Source organism: Haliotis rubra, unplaced genomic scaffold (genome assembly GCF_003918875.1).
Source record: "Haliotis rubra isolate DU_JTF1 unplaced genomic scaffold, ASM391887v1 Scf523, whole genome shotgun sequence".
In the NCBI taxonomy this organism is placed as follows: Eukaryota; Metazoa; Mollusca; class Gastropoda; order Lepetellida; family Haliotidae; genus Haliotis; species Haliotis rubra.
In genome coordinates, this window is record NW_025767217.1 from 91071 (window position 1) to 112108 (window position 21038).

Here is a 21038-nt window from a genome sequence, read left to right on the forward strand (position 1 = left end):
TAAATTAAAACGGAGCCCCAGGGAGACCAGGGAAATCTAGACTTGCTTCATTTAGGGTTTTAGCATTGCAGGGAGGGCTAGGCTATAGGGAAAATATGATCATCTCGTCGTTGACATATGGCACCCGTGAAGATCCGGGTTAGAATGGTTCTTTCCCCTTATGTTTTACTTATGGAGATAACCGCACAGTATTTGTATAAGCCTAGGAGAACTCTGTTGGTAAAATGGTGAGGGTACGGGTCAAGATCGAGTCAAGGTCATTGTCAAGGTCAAGGTAACCGTGGTTCCATCGGTTGTGTATTTCAGTCGGTGACGTAGAGCTTCTGTCTATGGAGTCATCGTACAGGGTGCGGACCAGATGGATGAAGGCCTACACTCTCATCAGGAACCCAGCACTGAGAACAGACAGGAACACGGCACAGGAGGACTGGAAACTACAGCACCTTACCACACAGTGACTTGAAGTATAACTCTGGACGATTCTCTGTGTTTGTTTTTACAGTCGATCATGCTCTTTTTACCAGGATTTCAAAGAGCGTCATACGGCTCTTGCTCAGAAGAAGTTCAATCAAGCTTACAACATTCAAAGCCTCAGTAAAGCTATCAAAAAGTTGTATGATAAACATGGGGAGGACGTTTCAAACGTTGAAGCATCAGTGACAAAACATAAACATATGCAATTTCCTGTTTTGACTTGTACAATACGGTCTGGATTTCTTTTCAGGCTACACCTGGTATCATCATTGTGACTCATAAACACATGCTCTGTCATCTTATGTCATGTTAAGCACTGGATTGTCTACTCCAGACATCCGTCATGCAGTTGTAATATTACCGAACGAGGCGCTAAACAAACAAACACAAGCTCATTATTAGCTGAAGTTGTCGACAATCGATTCTGCTTTTAGCACAGATTTTCTGTGGTTGTAATAAGGGTTCTGTCGCTCTTTTTATAACTTGAACTCAACAATATTCCACCTTAAAGACTAGGGCTTGTGTTAATGGTGCTTGATGTCATGAGCAAAGTCTTACGTTGTTTAGAGTGAGTGAGTGAGTTTCGTTTGATGCCGCTTTTAGCAATATTCCAGCAATATCACGGCGGGACACCAGAAATGGGCTTCACACATTGTACCAATGTGGGGAATCGAACCCGGGTCTTCGGCGTGACAAGCGAACGCCTTAACCACTAGGCTACCCCACCGACCCTATGTTGTTTAGATACTATGGCACATGAAGAAACACTGAGTCTGATCACACGGTATATTCAGTTTGTGAGCGAGGTAGGTTCTATGCCACTTTTAGCAATATCCCAGCAACATCACGGAGGAGAACACCACAAATGGGTCAACCACATCCTTATGGAATCGAACTCGGATCTTTGTCGTATTTTACCACGAGGCTGCACCATCATTCCATTTTGTTTATGTTTGTTATTAACCGTCCCGAGAGGAAATACACTAAACGCCAAAAGAAACGTTACCCTCCTACCTTTATGAATTACTGAAAAACTATCAAAGATATGTTAGAAGGCATTAGTTTACAAGAGAGCTGAACAACACATCTTTATGCAAATCACGAAAATAAATTCACAGATGCATTCATATTTAGGTGAATTGCATCTTTTTCAGAAGTATTAAATTGTCCTATTTTCGACCATGCCGAAATAAACCAATAACAGTGATTTTGATGTCCAAAAGGAAGGTTGAAAAATATTTCTGCTTTGAGACAAAGATAAACCATTTAAAAATAACCATTGTTCAACTATTAAAACAAGAAACAACTGTTGTAGAGTGTGTAAAATTGTCAAATAATGATTGCTATGATTTCAATCTTTTAAAACATTTTCTGTTGATTTGCATTAATGAAAACAAGAAAAACGTGTCTTTGATGTTGTGAAAAAGTGTTTAGGAACATCTAAAACTTTCTTTTTTTAACATTTTTGCTTGCAAAGTAACATTTTTCGATTTTCTGTTTACACATAGCAATATCAATCGCCAAAACGCAGCAATATTCAAGCAGCATTTGCGTCCATTTCACATGTAGAATGATTCTATAGGGTTTGACGAGAGACTAGAATGCATGATATGATACACAAGTACGAGAAATATGCCACGATTAACAGCTGAAGAGAGAGAAAGAGCCAATGGGAATGTGCAGTTGGGGTCGACATACAACGCTGTTGCCAACGCCCTCGGATGCCTTATTCAGTGCTACAGACATACTGGGGTCACCGTAGACAGACCAAGAAGTGGACGTCCGCGCATCACAACGCCCGCTGAAGATAGGTACCTCTGTCATTAAGGAAGGGGGGTAACGTTTCTTGTGGCGTTTAGTGTATGTATCGTGTAAAGAATAAATATAGACATTAAGATGTATTCATAGCGTGTGCCATTACATTCTGCGTGACCCGTGAAGATCTGGGTTAGAATTGATCTTCAGTAACCCATGCTTGTACGAGGCAACAAACAGGATCGGGTGGTCAGGTTCGCTGACTTGTTTGACACATGTCATCTGTTCCCAATTGCGTAGATCTATGCTCATACCGTTGATCACTGGATTGTCTGGTCCAGACTCGATTATTTACAGACCGCCGCCATAGAGCTGGAATATTGTTGAGTGCGCGCAAAACTAAAGTCACTCACTCACATTATGCGTGGGAATAAACGTAACGTTTCTTATCAGACTGAGAATCCACCTCTCCTCAGACAAATGGCCCCCTGGCCAATATTTCACGATAAACGTATATTCATTACAATGGAACTTTTATATACTACTCACACTTTGATAAGGATCACAAAATTTCACAACTTTACTTAAACGTAGATATATAATTTGAAAATGTATCCATTTAAAATTGGATAAATAATGATATGGTAGCCCCTCTTTAGGAAAACAGCAACTTTTATATAACCTTATGCACTTGATACATGAGTAACCATAGACATGGTTTTCATGGCACCAATCAACCATTTTGCAAATCATGGAACGAGTCATTGACAAGTACACATCACCAGTCAATAGCAGGTATGGGATTCACAAGATGCAATGACATACTGAAACCTAGGATCCATGCTAACAATAAGCTGAGATATTTAAACCAAATTTGACCCCACATCAGAGTATTCTGTTGAATCCATGATTTGATCCTTAGCAAAGTGTGAATGGTATACAATTTGTTATTGCGTTTTTTAGTGTTTGTTTGTTGTACATCAACATCTCCCATTATTCTTGGAACCAGATTAACAAATCCTCACTTCTTCAGTGACGGAGTTTCTGACTTATGTCGCCCCTGCACGATCCTTGATAAACCTCACATTACCTGTAAACTAAACTGAGGGGCAAAAGAAACGTCCCCAAAGTAAAATTTGAAAAAACAGTTCTTCTGTTGTCGTTATGACGGAAATTTATTTAGGAACACATCTCCCGAACGCATCCCCACGTCTCACAGAAAGGAAATCCACGTGGAGTTTTTGGTAAGCATGAAAATTGCTTTTATTCACGTTTTTTGCATGCTTCGGTGGAAACATACCCGTATGAAAGTACAGTATAAAAATTATGCTCGACTGTTCAAATTCATCACTTCAATACGTTGGACACAAAGAACATGCCTCGACTCACGGCAGAACAGAGAGAACGAGCTATTGGGATGTTGCAGCTGGGTGCTTCTCACAGTCACGTTGCAAGAATCATGGGTTGCAGCAAGAAAACCATCACCAGACTGATGACACGCTTCAGAACAACAGGTCGGACTGCAGACAGGCCTAGGACAGGGAGACCACCCGTAACCACCCCTCAGGAAGACCGCCATTTACGGGTGCTTCACTTGCGCAACAGATTCCTGACTGTGACGTCATCAGCAACAACCAGCCTTACCCATCCAGTCAGTAGAAGGACCATATCCAGACGACTCCGCCGATTCGGTATCAGAGCCTACAGACCATTCCGGGGCGTGACGTTAACGCGTGAACATCGACGTCGTCGCTTGGCTTGGGCACGTAGAGTTCGGCAGTGGCAGCCGCGGAACTGGCGCCGGGTACTCTTCAGTGACGAGAGCCGCTTCCAGTTGAACAAAGCTGATGGTCGGGTACGAGTCTACAGACGTCGGAACGAACGCACAGCACGTTGTTGCTTTGGCTCAAGCTCTACAGGAAGAATGGCGTCGCATCCCAGATCACGTGATCAGACGTCTTGTGCACTCTGCACGACGTCGTGTGGCAGCATGTATCGCTGCAAGAGGTGGACACACTCGCTACTGAGGAGTTGGACACTCAAAGACACTCTGTCAATACTGATGTGCATGTGTTGTCATGATCGAAACCCGGACATTTGAACCTCCTGTGAAAAACGTCACAAAAACTCTACTTACAGCAAATTGTTTCAATTGTTCTGTAATGACAGTCTGCATAATATGTTCAACAATTATATAAAACATTTCAACATTGAATTGCACGTGTTTGTATCATTTTATGATAAAAAAATGATCGGGGACGTTTCTTCTGCCCCTCAGTTTATGAAGCGCACAGCAGAGCTCATAATACAAATAGAAAGGCCGTTCTCTCTCTTTCGCCTGCAACATATGCTCCCGTGTTTCATCTGGTGAATTCTGACTTGCCTTTGCATGTATTTGTGACGGGTGCAACAGGTGGTACAGGATACGCTCACCTTTCCGCGAACACCTGGTGTCATTACTATACCTTTCCGTGAACACCTGGTATCATCACTATATGCTTTTGACTTATGAACACATGTTTATGACATATCCCGAATCCTACAATCACATTCAAGATTGCTTACAATTATTGAAGAATTGGTATGGATTTATCGGATTTACTTCTCCTTGGTATTAAACAGTCATGCTCTTTCATTAAGTCTATAATCTCAAGGAAATAACCCGTGAAGGTCCGGGTTAGAATTGTTCTTCAGTAACCCATGCTTGTCGTAAGAGGCGACTAACGGGATCGGGTGGTCAGCCTCGCCGACTTGGTTGACACATGTCATCGGTTCCCAATTGTGCAGATCAATGCTCATGCTGTTGATCACTAAATTGTCTGGTCCAGACTCGATTATTTACAGACCACCGCCATATAGCTGGAATATTGCTGAGTGCGGCGTAAAACTAAACTCACTCACTCACTCAAGGAAATAACGAGAAAGAACAAGGCACAATTTTATTGACAGCAACACTGATCCTTATTTGGTGCCAGCTGTATCATGGGTTGTTGCGGACGTAGTCAAGGAAGGCCAAGATCCCCGCCAACGTCTCCTCCCCAGTGGGAATGATTTGTTCGGCTGGGAGGAGAAACCCATACTGCCCCTTGTCCCTGAGTTCCAGAGACACGGAGTATTTGATTCTGGCTTTCTTGTACATGTAGTCACATATGCTGCCTGTCACTTGGTCTGAAAATATTAATACACGTGCTTCATCCATTTGAATAGGGTAAGTGACTGAGTTATAGTTTTACGCCGCTTTTTGCAATATTCCAGCAATATCATGGCAGGGACACCAGAAATGGGCTTCACACATTGTACCCATATGGGGAATCGAACCCAGGTGTTCGACAAGGGAACAGCCTGTTTTTCAGCCTGAGGGCCAATAATGTTTTCAGATCTTCCCGATGGTGTCACGACCTCTAAATGTACAGAGTTCACCCAGTGGAAGTCGGTTGGCAATGCATTCACTCTGGGCAATTTTGCCTGAATCTCCATCAGGAACATGTTTATATTGGAGAGAATTAGATGCTCTGAATTGCTCACACATATCTTCTGCGATTGGCCCAAACTTGTAGGCCGTTCCATGAACTGCAGTTGAATCTACCTTACACATTGTTACATAAATTAAATGGTAGATAACATGAATTGCTCACATATAACTTCTGCGATTGGCCCATACTTGTAGGTAGTTCCATGAACTGCAGTAAGGGCTGCAGTTGCCGCTTGGGCAGATGCCCTCTGTAAACATACAACAAATACTTTAGGTCATTACAAATATTCATTATACACCTCTTGTTTTATCTCTCGATTCCGAACAATTTGGAAACTATTTAAAATCATCATTTTTCAGTAAAAACAAATTATATTGATAGGTAAAATCCTTCACACAACTTGTTTGAAATTAACTTCCAGATAAGGACTTTATTAATTTGGTTCATTCAAGAGTGAGTGAATTAGATTTAATGTCGTTGGGAACAGTATTCCAGTTTTTTAACGGGGTATCAGTTTAATGTGGGAAATAAACGATGCAGGTATCAGGACTAAAAATGTTGGTAAAAACCCACGAGCCTGGACACGGTACAGGCAAACCATCAAACAAGAAAATGGAACTGTATACAACGAAATATACTAGGCACATAAAGAAACTGTGCATTGTCAAAATATTATCCCAGTTGATAAGTACGATAACAATGTCAAAGGTACATATTAACTGTAATGGAGGGATCATGAGACCATAACAAGTCGGGAGAATTGAACTGAAAAGTCAATCACAGTGTCGTCACGAGTCCACACGCGGGAAAGGGGTCAAACGACCATGTCACAAGCTCAATAACGGGTATGTCCACCATCGTCATTGAGAACAGCAGTGCATCGACGACGCATAGAGCCTATCAAACGTGCAAGGAAGACTTGTGGGATGTCACGCCAGATTCTCTCAAGTTCTGTTGCAAGGTCAAGGACGTTATCTGGCGGATGAGGAAGACGGCGTAGACGTCGATCCATCTCGTCCCAAACATGTTCTATCGGGGAGAGATCCGGTGAATTTGCAGGCCAAAGCAGTAAGTCAACGTTGTGGTGTTGCAAGAAATCCATAGCAACCGTTGCCGTATGAGGGCGGGCATTGTCCTGTTGGAATGTTAACCCAGGGCCATGACGTTGCAGAAAAGGAATTGCCACAGGTCGAAGAATCTGATCCCTGTAGCCCACACCAGTTAAGTTGCCCTGAACAATCACCAAAGGAGTTCTTTGGCGTGCTTTTATTCTACCCCAAATCATCACGGAACCACCACCAAAGCAAGACACAGGCCTGTGCATAACGTTCTCCCACGCGTCTATAGACACGTTGACGTCCATCACTATGGGAAATGTTAAACCTGGACTCATATGTAAAAACAACATTTCTCCACCAAAACAAGGGTCTGCGGACATGATTTCCGCACCACATTCGGCGAGCTTGTCGATGACGTTGTGTCAGGATAGGCCGTATGGCGTGACGTCGTGGTCTGATCCCGTGATGACGTAAACGTTGTCGAACTGTGTTGGGGTGGATACGGCGAAGTCCTGGGATGGTCCGGGCAGTCATCACTGCAGTCTGAAACCTGTGGCGAAGATGGGTCACCCTTATCCATCTGTCCTGTCTTGGCGTTGTTACACGTGGACGTCCAGAACGTGGCCGATCGATGACGTCATTTGTGTTCTGGTAGCGTCTCACCAGTGCAGAAATGGGGTTCCGGTGGCAGTGGAAATGTGCAGCCACTTGTCGTTGAGACATTCCCCCACGGACCATCCCAATGGCCTCATGATGTTGTGCAGACGTGAGCCCTGGCATGCTATGCGTTTCAATAGCCGTTTAATTTTTTGAACGATCGCAAGGGCAGGGGTTGAGCTTTCCAAAGTGAGAGTATTGTGTGAAATTCATTTACTCTGTTTCTCTTTCCCGGACTGCACGTGCAACAACGTCTTGCCAGTCTCAAGGACGAAACCACTGACATCACGGAACGTGGCACGTGCATGCATGTTGGATACATATCACTAATCTCTGAGTTTAAATCCTTATGTGTCTACACAGGTTTGATAAATTTAGATTTTAAATTTTTGTATGCACAGTTTCTTTATGTGTCTAATATATATTGCCAATATTTTTAACGGAATTTCTCGTTGTTTCAATTATTTGTTTATAGTTTTCGATATTTCAAGAATTTTCTCGTCATATCGATTAATGTGTAGTTACTTCAACTTCCGATCAAGAAATGGAAATTTCGAGTATTTTACTTTACTTTGATGAGAAATTAATCGAAGCAACGAGAAAATAATCGAACTTTCTAGGTGTGAAGGAAACTTGAAATAACGAGAAAATACTTGAAATTACGAGAGAAATAGAAAAATAATGAAAAAGCGAAAAGAGTAAAAAAATCGAATTTCGAATAAATGGATAAATAATATATACTAATATTGGTTATTTGTATAGTGTCAATATCCAGCTCAGTTGCTCAACTGCGTTTTGTTTTTCCCTCGATCACTGGATGTTAATCGCAACGGCACATCGTATTTTCACTCTCAACTGCATGAGTATCATACAACCCTTGCAGACATTTAGGCGCGCCAAGTTAATACTTGAAATGAGGAGAAATTTCGATGAAAAAATATGCCGCAAAGGTGGCACTATTAGCCTTCCATAGTATGCAGCAAACTCATATGGAAGTGTGTTCAGTGTGCATCCCTTCACCTAACAACGTAACCACCGATTCCTGCTTTCTACAATGAAACAAATGCTGCAGATTACTTACAAAATCCGCGTCGTTGCGGGTAACGCCTTGTTTATAAGCATACGGGTACATCCATAGCTGGGCGTAACTATGGATGTCGATGAAGGCCACTCTGTTGCTGATGCTCATCACAAACGACTTCAAGGCCCTTGTCTCACGCTCAGAAAAACTGAAACTTCCCTTGTAGGTATCTGAACAGGGGTTCACGTTGTCGGGGTCCCATGCTATGAAAATATACCAGATATATGTTACAGTCAATGTGTAAAATCAGGCAATTTGTAAATTGTAACATATATATTACTGAATATGGCTGAATTTTTTGGGAGTTTCATACCCTATGGTTGGGAATATTACCTGACCAACGTATCCTGAAGTTGCGATTCAGGTCAGTTCCCAATGCACCCTGAATATTTTTCTCCAGCTGTTCTTGGGTCGTCTCTGTTCTTCCTCCAAAGTCGAGTCTGGAATTAAATCAAACCTGATTAAAGATAAAGGATAAAAGGATAAAACACTCCGAGGTTTTGGTAGCAAATCCCGAGGGCTGAAGGCCCTTGATAACGGTGTTAGCACCTACACCGAAACGTCGCACTCATTGCAATAAAGAAGTTGACTATCCATAGAACTTGATTTTCCTTCACCTTTACAACTTCTAAAATGCCTCTCAAAGAAATCTCATTCTTCACAGCTATCCTTCATAGCCTAGTGGATAAAACCGCCAAGCTAGAGAGCGATGGGTTGCGGGTTCGAAACCAGTTATCGCCACTATATATTGGAAGTTTTCAATAATGTGATATTTTACAATCAGTGATAGCAAGACAAAGTTGTGTCAATCATAAATAATGGTCATTTCAAAACCTCATATCAGGTAAAATAACGACCATTTCAAAACCTAGGTTGTGAAAAGGTCACAACCTGATTCTGGAAGGAACCCACTTTACTACAGACAAAATCGGAGATAGGTTTATAAATACCATCGCAAATCGTTACTGAAGAGTGACTATGTCCGTCACCAAACACAAATTGCTATGCATAACGACAATAAATAATTTATAAAAAAAAACATATTTAAAAATGTCCATCTCATTACATGTTCTATGTTTTGTTGGATTTAATAATGATTCCTCAAAATGAATATTTTCGCTCTCCATGGATTTTGGCTTTCTAGCGTGCCATGACGATTTGCCCAGACAGACGGACGAGACGGCTTGAACAATGGCCGCCGTGTCAAGCAGTTCATCCGCGAGCATAAGGCGTTACTGACGCCCGGTACTTACACTATTTTACTCACTTCTGGTGACTGCCAGCTGTAGATGTATCCGTCGACGTTAACAACGGGGATGACGTAGATGTCGAACTCGTTAAGGATTGCTGTCACATCGGCGTCAGTACCGTACCGCTGCAGAAGCTGAGACAGAGAGCCAACGATTTTGTTTCTTAACACCGGACAAAAAGGTGTGATTTCCGTGTGTTATAAATCAACCAGACGGAAATCACCGCTTTTCGTGCTGTGATTATCAAATGCGCTACATGGTCAGTAACAAGCGACTGCCTATCATTTGGCAAATGACAGGGGAGATTGTGTCAAAAGAAACTGCAAACTATCTCTTCAGTCATACATCAACCGGCCCTTGAAGATCCGGGTTAGAATAGGTCTTCAGCAACTCAGGCTTGTCGTAAGATGCAACCCAGACTCGATTATTTACAGACCGCATTTATATAGCTGGAATATTGTTGAGTGCGGCGTAAAACAACAAACAAACTAAAGCACTCAGTCAGTAGGCTGCTGTTAACAGGTGCTTCACTAGTATTTGGACGATTTCTCTGCGATACCAAATCGGCACCATACGAAAATAGACCAATACATTATTGCCGAACGTCCAACATTTTCACAGCATTAATGTCCATCCACACACGTCATTTATTCCGCAGTCGTATCTTATTAATGTCAATGCATGAAGCAGGAATTTGACAATAAAACCGATTTGAAATCAATCCATAGAGCATTTATTCCAGTTAGACGGCATGGATGCCAGTCCGTACCATAGTATTTCCATAAATGTACATCCTCATTTCTCATTATGTTTCGTAATTATACCGTATTCATTCCAAAAGTATAGGTAACTCTGAAACTGTTCTGCAAAGCAGTAGTGTATATACACATGCTATGAATCCGTAAAGGTACATAGTTGTGAACAGAAGCGTGATACCAGTCGGCCAAAGGTTTTTTTTGAAGGTACCTAGTTGTGAGCAGTATTGTCCATACAACTGATTTCAATCAGTGAAAGGGACTTAGTTATGAGCACTACTGTGTATACATATGATATCAATCGGTGAAAGGTACATATTTTGAAGCAGTAATGTACATACAGCTGATATCAGTCGGTGAAAGGTATTTAGTTGTGAGCAGTACTGTATATGCATTTGATATCATAATACCTCGTTGGTCATCCAGAGGATGCTGGCTGGGGATATCCACTCCCTGGCGTGGAGCGTCCCTTCTAAAAACACAGCCGGTCTGTTAGGTGCAAGTGACACGGAGATCTGTACACGGAATAAACACAGGATTAATGTGTTGTGTATGCTTTCGACAAAGTTTTAACTGCTGTGCAACTCTGGAGTAGAAGCGAGCAGGCATTTCACCAACATTTCTACAAAAACAACCAAAATATCAAGCAAGAACTTTACTTTATCAAGAAAAGTATTATGAAAACCCATTTGATCTTCATCTTCAGCGAAGAAAAGGAATTTGACCAGTTTGATTCGAAAAGTAGTATAGTTTGAACACTGAACCTTGGGATCACCTATAAACCCATGACAATTAAATATATGGGGATTGGTGATATCATACCTTGAGAACCTTGATGTCATTCCCACCATTAGTTGATCCAATGTCCATTATTGTGACGTATTTAGTAGACGCAGCTTGGTCTAACATCCACTGGTAGATCTGAAGCAATAAAACCCGCATTAAGAGTGAGTCAGTTTAGTTTTACGCCGCACTCAGAAATATTCCAGCTATTTGGCGGCGGTCTGTAAATAATTGAGTCTGGACCAGACAATCCAGTGACCAGCAGCATGAGCATCGATCTACGGATTTGGGATACGATGACATGTGTCAACCAAGTCAGCGAGCCTGACCACTCGATCCCGTTAGTCGCCTCTTACGACAACCATGGGTTACTGAAGATCAATTCTAACCCGGACCTTCACGGGTACGCATAAAGAACCCAATACATTTCAACTGCACAGACATAACACGACACTGCCCATGAGTTGGGTTAACATGATGCAAATCATTTGCATGAGGCAAGTCTTAACATAAAATGGGTTACCTAAACACGAAACATGTCAAATCTTGCCAGCAGATTGTGTGTAAACACAGCAAACTATGAAAAAGTCAGAAATGGTTTGAGTTTTTTTAGGATGCTCAACAACACGGACCAAAAGTATCCCTAAATCATGTCACACTCGTACTGTATTATGCATTTTCAGGTTGGATGTTTTAATACCGTATCTTAACACATGTAATATTATTTAATAGTATTATTATTCGGAACCGGTATTACGATTTTGAGGTTACTGGAAGGTATGCATATGCACCGTACCCTGAGCGATAACTTGTTTTATTAAGACAAGAACTTGTACTGACATGTGTTAAGTGGCAGCTGCTGACTTCAGAACCCATATCATTAAGAACAGGAGTATGTCAGGGCGATTCCTTGAGTCATTTGCTTTACTGCATTATTGCTTATAATAAGTCCAGACCTTCAACACGTCTGACTCAACATCTTGCCAATCCACACCTAAAATACATATTCTTCCTTGTGGAAGTCTTTTCCCGTGGTATTAACATGTTCTTAAAATTCTATAGCAAAAGTCTTCATCTGAAACGTGGCATGTTAGAAGCGAGAGGATTAGTTTTGAGTAGTGAGTTATTAACGTCTTGAGAAAGGTCAAATCTGTACGCATGTACACAGTTTTTGCGTTACAAGGCCCAGAGCTATTTTCATTCTGATCGCTTCGTGCCTTTATCCCACATCTTCACACACCATGATTTAGCTCTGAGTGGCTTTAAACCTCAACGCATGGTCCTACCTCAGACATGGGATGATAAACGGCGTAGTTGAAGGTCGTTACAGAACTTTGAAGACGTGCCTGTTCGTTCGAGAACAGTGACATATTGACGGCCTTCTCAACATCCGGGATCTGGACGGTTGAGGTCAAAGTGAGACTGTCCATCAATGCAGCCATGTTGGGTGGCAGGATGAAGTCGAGAGATGTGTTAGGTCCGGGAACTTGACCGCCATACATCGATCTGTAAATACAGGGGACTATTTTCACAACTTATTTCGTAATTTCGTTCCTAGTCTGTCTCACAGTCCCTGAACCACATTAATTTCCCTACTGCCAAGCCCTCTCTGCAGTGCTAAAGCCCTAAATAAAGCAAGTCTAGATTTCCTCAGGTCTGAATCTCTGGTCTCCCTAGGGCTCCTTTTCAATATAAATGGGCTTGCTTGTTACTATCAAAATTATCTATATTCAGAGACTAAGCCTTAGTCTAGTTCCTTACTGTCCAAAATACAATGACGATGGCTGTTTAAATGAGACTTTTTCAGTTTGATCTCACGTCATTGGTACAAGTGTTCTTCAACAGACACGCTGCTCTTCTAATTAATCTCGAGCCTTTGGCAGAAGCATTTTCTTTTCGTTCTGATATTAATGGGCAAATAACTGCTATTCGTTGCAATTCAAAGCAACTTTTGATGAATGAACTTGCGTAGTTATTTTCAGCAGATTGCACACCAACAGGATGACGTTCTTAACGTCACAAGAGTGAGTGAGTGAGTATGGTTTTACGCCGCTTTTAGCAATATTCCAGCAATATCAGGGTACACCAGAAGTGGGCTTCACACATTGTATCCATGTGGGGAATCGAACCCGTGTCTCCAGCGTGACGAGCGGACACTTTAACCAGTAGGCCACCCCACCGCGCCACGGCACAAGAACAATACATGTATAACATACATAACACCCTACCCCTTCCTTCTGAAGCATTTCCTGAAACTCTCTGGCGACGTGAAACTCTTGCATATTTTTGGGGGTGACTCGCAACAGCTGATGCCTTGAAAAAATGATAATTAACAATGAAAACATAAGATCAAACTTAGATTGATGTTGTTTATTAACGTAAACGGACATCGGCCCATGTAACGGTTTCAAAGCATGTAAAAATATTTTTTAAAAGCACATTGATGCATGTTAGTGTTATATTATACAGACTTGTGACAATCGTAGTAATTCAACAACAACTTATATTGAGTAGAGCGCAGTGGATACAGAAATTGTTATACTGCAACGTATACTTTGTTTGTAGCAACTACTTCTCTCTCTCTCTCTCTCTCTCTCTCTCTCTCTCTCTCTCTCTCTCTCTCTCTCTCTCTCTCTCTCTCTCTCTCTCTCTCTCTCTCTCTCTCTCTCTCTCTCTCTCTCTCTCTCTCTCTCTCTCTCTCTCTCTCTCTCTCTCTCTCTCTCTCTCTCTCTCTCTCTCTCTCTCTCTCTCTCTCTCTCTCTCCCTCTCCCTCTCCCTCTCCCTCTCCCTCTCCCTCTCCCTCTGAGGCTAAGAATACCTGTGCAAGGTCCTTTAGTTAGGACGTGTTACAACAGAGCAAGTGTCTGGGTTATGGATTCACTATAATATTTATGAAGGAATGTCTTGTCTAAGATCAGATTAAAAGGGTCGTTCGAGACAAAACTGGTACTCGGCTTCTGCTTGTAGTAAAATACAAAATTGTATCTTTGGTATATCATATTTTCTTCTACATAACCTAAGAGTATGGCTTGAGCAACAGAATCGTACGAGAGAAAAACTAAATAGGGTCACATCAACATGTTTAACACAGTCAAGCAAAAAAAGCTGAAAGATTCTTGTTTCGAATAATAAAGCACGAGCTGAGAGATTGTTCTAGCCTACCAAAACTATGTTGATTTTCAATATCAATACATAAACACAAACACAACACTATTCCCCAAAACATGTTTTCAACCAAACCGAAGCCAAAGGAATACATCACCAAAAACATAAGAGGCCCAGAACGTTTAATCCACTCTGCTCCGAAACACTGTCGGTGTGAGAACAGCATTATCTATTTCTGGGAACCTCTTTCAAACTGTAACCTTTACATAACGTACACCCCAAATATAAAACCTACTTGCAAAGAGATATTCTTCTAGTTTCCACTCAGTAATTGTCGCATCGCCATGTTGCAGCTATTCGCGGCGATTTGGTGTCAGAGGAGGGATGGAACAATATATACTTTTAGACTATTGCTTCAAATGTACGAATACATTTCGGGTAGAGCGGATAGCTACAGTGATTGAGTAGGACATGTGTCGATGCGGCGGTGAGGTTCGGCTGACAGCCTGCAATTATATTCATAATATCAATCACTTGATTGTCTGATCCAGGCTGGATTATATTCATTCCTTCTTCATATGGCTGAAAGTGACATGGATGTGCACACACAAACACACACACACGCACGCACGCACGCACGCACGCACGCACGCACACGTTAACCTTACCCGGCGTAGCCATGTTGTTTAGCCGCTGCTAGGCTAGTGACAAGCAACAGCAAAAAACATCACCACGTTTGTCGTGAGTGGGTCCCTGACTGTAGTATTGGCTAACCTTTGATTTTATATGCAGGTAGTTCTGAGGACAATATGGGATGTAAAGATTTGTGTGTCGTGTTTGTTATGCTTAACAACTGTGAGATATTTAATGTAACAAACAGCTTGAGATATGCAATTTTATAAATAATCAGAATTCTGTATCCAACTGTTTTCAGACAATGTACAATTATTCAGATGTGTGACCACATAGCACTTTTTTAATCATATACAAACTCATTATGAAGGACCGGGCACACAGGGACTCACGCACTGTGCTGGAGTTCATACTTATTGATTTTAATTATCTACATTAAACATCATATAGTTTATTGTTTAGTGACACACGTCTTGATATCTTAAAGTCAACGAGTAGGGACATTCATCATCATCAGCATCATCATCATCATCATCATCATCCTCCTCCTCTGTAACATGTGATATTTGGGATTACTCTTTCTCAGGGTGACAAAATCACCACCATCATCACCACCATCATCACCATTGCCATCATCATCATCATCACCATTGCCATCATTATCATCATCATCACCACCATCATCACCATTGCCATCATTATCATCATCATCATCACCATCATCACCATTGCCATCATTATCATCATCATCACCACCATCATCACCATTGCCATCATTATCATCATCATCACCATCATCATTATCATTGCCATCATCATCATTGCCATCATCATCATCATCATCATCACCATTGCCATCATTATCATCATCATCACCACCATCATCACCATTGCCATCATCATCATCATCATCACCACCATCACCATTGCCATCATTATCATCATCATCATCATCATCGCCACCATCATCATCCCATTGCATCGTTATCATCATCATCATTGCCATCATTATCATCATCATCACCATTGCCATCATTATCATCATTCATCATCACCACCATCATCACCATTGCCATCATCATCATCATCATCCATCATCATCATCCATCATTGCCATCATCATCACCATCATCATCACCATCATCATCATCCATCATCACCACCATCATCACCATCAATCATCATTACATCATCATCATCACCATCATCACCACCATCATCACCATTGCCATCATTATCACCATCATCACCATCCATCTTATCATCATGTGATATTTGGGATTACTCTTTCTCAGGGTGACAAAACCTTCATCCATCATCATCACCACCATCATCACCATTGCCATCATTATCATCATCATCATCACCACCATCATCACCATTGCCATCATTATCATCTTCATCACATGCTCATCCTCACCTCAGCAGCAGCAGCAGTTTTATTTCCTCCTCTTGGAGACTGTATGTACATTAAAGTCTAGCAGATAAAGAAATCTTAGTGACCTCAGGTTTTAGGAACACTCTCTCAAAAGTAAGTCTTCCCTATTTGGGTGATATTATTTGTGAACCAAGTTCTATGATTGTATAATTATGGATAAAGAAAACGCTAAGACAATTCCATTCACAGCGCGTTATGAATTTCGTGCAAACAGGTCAATTTCGTGCAGGGGTTTCACACCCTGTGCACGTGGAATATGGTCGGGCCAAATTCGGAATTTTACAATGAAACGTGTCAATGTGTATATGTACATTCGAATAATAAAATCAGAGTGAGTGAGTTTAGCTTTTGCGCCGCTTTTAGCAATATCCAGCAATACCACGGGGATTTGGCTTCACACATTGTACCCATGTGGGGTATCGAACTCGGGTCTTCGGCGTGACGAGCGAACGCTTTAACCACTTAGCTGCCCCACCGCCCCGATAAAATTTAACTGAAAGTTGATCTGATATTGTTTTAAACTCAATTAAACCTGTTTTCACATGCGACTACGTGCAAATGTTATGTTGGAAGTTGGAACATGAACAGCGTCGATCTGGTCGACCATTGGCGACAACTAGTGGGCAAACACTGTTTCAACAGAACCTAACTAAACCGTGCTCAAAACCGTCCTCTTAAACGGTGTGCGAAATAGCCACTGGCCCGCTAGCCCGTGGCTACTAAAACCCCAGTCGGGCCAGTAAATCTCCAGAGTCACTGGCCCGACTGGCTGAATGAATTTCGATGGGGTAATTTTGTAAATATATCACTCTCTCGACTGGCCTGATAATATGTTCATCATAATAGCATTCTTAATGTCATGCCGACAATATCTTATTCTCATCCATTTTTGTAATCTTCTGCTTAGTTTCTACTTTCAAATTTCGGACTAGAGATATATTTTGTGGGCTAGTAACTTTCAGGCATAGGTTGCCCGACTGGCTAGCAAATAATCTGGAAACTATTTCGCACACTGTTCTTAAATTGGAGATGAGAGAGGCACGCGATATTAATACGTCAAGTTGAACTTTTCATATTTAATGACGTGATGTACAGTAGGGCGCTAACATCATCTAACAAAATCTATAGTCATCTGACGTTCAACGACTAACGCAAATCTCAGTTAGATGGCCCGTTACACGGTTACACTTTTTTTCCTCAAATAAAATATCAATAGTTTTGACAACGTTTGTGTTGAATATCCCCTACCTTTAAATAGAGTATAATATAGTAAGAAAATAACCCCAGATAGACAGTGGACACTCTCGTAACCAGATTATATCATAACAGGACCAATTTGTTTTACTTTAGTACGGCTCTTCTTTGATTGGCAGTTAGAAGTTGGGTAGATGAAGAATGAGGACTATTTTTATGGATATACAACTTCTTTATTCTGTATAGGCGACGTTTCGACATAGATTCTACTGTCGTTGTCAAGCAAGTGATACATGAGAAGTAATTTTGAGTGATATATACATGAGATGTTTGGACAGTAGATGAGGGATGCGGCGAAAATGAGTTGTTTATACAATAGAAGAGGTTGATAACACAGGATTAAGTAGGTTGGTAGGAAGCCAGTAAAGAAGATGTACCTGGTTGTCTACATAAGAGATTAAGGATGTTGATGGGCAGCCAGTAGGGAATGATGTACATAGGTTGTTTACATAAGTGATAAAGGGGCTGTTGGGAAGCCAATAGTGAAGTGATGTTGCACAAAGGATAATGTAGAGTAGGTTACATGAAATTAATTCAGCAAGTGTACGGTTCGTTGGTATTACGTGCTCATGGTTAATTCCTTTGCAAATAGTAGTTGAATAGTATACGATCCTAAATGGGGGCTCTTGAGAACATTGACTGATTTTCCGCCTGGTTGACTGATTTTTTACATTTATTAATTTCCATTGCGATTACCATGTTTGGGGTAAAATCTAATGAGTCATTGGATAGCATTTTCAAATAACAATAATTATAATTTTCTATGGATATAATGCATGACGAATTCCCATAGTGAACTTCGATAATCTTGCTGCTATGGATTGTTGTTAATATCGACTGGCGCAGTTAATGCATATTATTCATAATACATCATTCAAGGCCCCATGCTACTTTTAAAAGGAATCCTGTGTCGTCCATTTTGAATTTATAATGAGACACATGGTTTTGAGTCTATTTTTAGACCATCAGTCTTTGTCTCAGGTCTATAGTGAGATCTATGGTGTGAACACCTGGTGTGTCTATTTTTAGACCATCAGTCTTTGTCTCAGGTCTATAGTGAGATGGTGTGAACATCTGGTGTGTCTATTTTTAGATGATGAGTCTTTGTCTCAGGTCTATAGTTAGATCTATGGTGTGAACATCTGGTGTGTCTATTTTTAGAATAATAAAAGGTCCCCCTGAACAGCCCTCCATACACAGTTTCAGTCACTACACCTAGTGATTACACATTGTGGATATACCAGTGTATTTCTCATTGGATTATACTGTGTGCACTGGATTACTAATCAACCTTGGATTATACTGTCTACTGGGTTTATATTTTCATCAGCCTCTCAACTACACATCTCTGGAGTAATTAAACATTGTGTATATTTCTCACTGGATTACAAAACATCTTTGGATTATACAATGGAGTCACTACACATTATACTACCAGTGTATTTCTCTTTAATCTCAAAGCGAGCGCCCATTATCGCAGTATCAATTCCCGTCTGACTAACTATAACTATTAAAAATGTGAAATTCAAATGCATACAACGTCCTACCTTCAGTCCTTACATTGTAACACAGAATACATCGTAACACAGATTAAGATTTACATCATCATCAGATTGAACGAGTGTTGGGGATAAAGACTAGTGTACATGAAGTCAACTCACCTCTGTTCATCATATCCATTGTTGAGGCAAACAGTGGTGGTAAATCTAGATGTTTAGAGGGGTTGGAACAAGTAACCCATTCATGTGAAGAAACAGATTGATTCATACTGTACTCCAACAATGAATGACTCATTTGCCCACCCGTAAGTCCGACCTACAGCCATTCAAAGCTATGTTTACGGGAAGGGAATCCCCTCTCCCACCCAAGCATGAAGATTAAGAAAACAAGCGTATAATGGAGTGAAAAATAAAATAACTTCAAATACATGTTACCGAGTGTCCATGTTAATACTTTCTTTTAATTTGCCACAGCCTCCGAGTGAGGTGTGCCATGTTCATTCTGCCATAACATTGCCTCTCCCTACGTTCAATGAACCGAGAAGCATGACGGCCTTCACGCCCATTGAAGAAACCAGGTCATAGATCGCGTCCCCCCGCCGCCATTTTGAAAAAAATGATAAATATATAGATTTAAACACATAACAAATTCCTAGCCATGCCCGCCGATCAAAAACTGAGTATAATGTTGAAACTCATCGCGAAATCACTCACAGCATGCTTCTCACCAAAATATCCCATGTAGAACGAGTCACCATGAACTTACTTTAAAATCCCACATAATCATATGAATAAATACAGCCCACACAGAATACAACCTATAGAAAGTTGATTACACATGACTCACATATGCCATGAGCCTACTTTAAAACTCACACACAATCACATGAATAAACACAGCCCGATACACACACAGGATACGATCGATAGAAAGTTGACATGACTCCCGTTTGCCACGAATCATTAAATCCCAACACAATAAACACAGTCCAATCATAATCAGAACCTTTCCCTAGATTCATCGTTTTTTTCTAAACTAAAGCTTGTATAAAACCAATTTTAGTGCGTAGATGTACTCGCATTGTTAACATGTGTACTCACGATACTGTCGTCAACAACATTATTCACACAATACGTTCATACGCAAAAATACTCACAAATTAGAATAGAGAATGATCCATCACATAAATTCCACACCTACTGTGCTGTTTTAAACGGTCATGAAACCGCCAGAATACCTAAACACGCACAGCACAACATACCGGCTGCACACGGCGGTGAACAAAGAGCATTCAAGCTTGGCGCCAACAGCCCCTGCCTAAAACCGGTTCTGTCAAACTGGATCGCAAAAAGGGTCTATCAAACCGGTTCGCAAACGGTTCTGACTCAAAATGGCTACATGTCCAAACCGGCTACATGTCCAAAACGGCTTTGTAGACCAAAAATGGCTTTACAACACTAGTGTAATAGCTTATGTATTTATAAACCGTTAATATATAAATATATTCATTACAGATCATTAAAATTGTTGTTCAATACAATGAACTGTAACAGTTGTTATCTTCAATACCATGAACTGAAACAGTGGTTATTCAATCAACAGGAATGACGTTTAAACTGAAACTTGTATGTCTGATAATAGTATGAGGAGGTTAAGAATATGTGGATTCAGTGAAATAGGGTTGAAATTGGTATTATAAAAAACCAAGAATTGTACAACAGTCAATCCTACAGCAATACATTCAGTGAGTCTAGTACACTCTCAGCAGCTCTATGGAGGTGGTCTGTACATAATGTACATAATCGAGCCTGGACCAGACAAT

At 41.0% G+C, this 21038-nt stretch overlaps 2 protein-coding genes across 2 annotated transcripts in view; one reads left to right on the forward strand and one right to left on the reverse strand.

Annotated features, from left to right (window-relative positions):
- LOC124252773 (stimulated by retinoic acid gene 6 protein-like) overlaps positions 1-771 on the forward strand; it is a 31212-nt gene extending 30441 nt beyond the window's left edge. Inside the window, exon 17 of the mRNA XM_046686429.1 lies at positions 307-771. Coding sequence (XP_046542385.1) covers positions 307-458 — 152 coding nt within the window. The 3' untranslated portion in view covers positions 459-771. The remainder of the gene's footprint in view (positions 1-306) is intronic.
- Positions 772-5209: 4438 nt separating this feature from the next.
- Positions 5210-12788, reverse strand: LOC124252758 (carboxypeptidase A1-like). The gene is made up of 8 exons (XM_046686410.1): positions 12573-12788; positions 11326-11424; positions 10914-11018; positions 9752-9882; positions 8832-8938; positions 8499-8701; positions 5865-5949; positions 5210-5397 (listed from the first exon to the last, which is right to left on the reverse strand). Exons 1-8 carry the CDS (start codon positions 12786-12788, stop codon positions 5210-5212), a joined length of 1134 nt encoding a protein of 377 aa, XP_046542366.1.
- Between the last annotated feature and the right edge of the window lie 8250 nt (positions 12789-21038).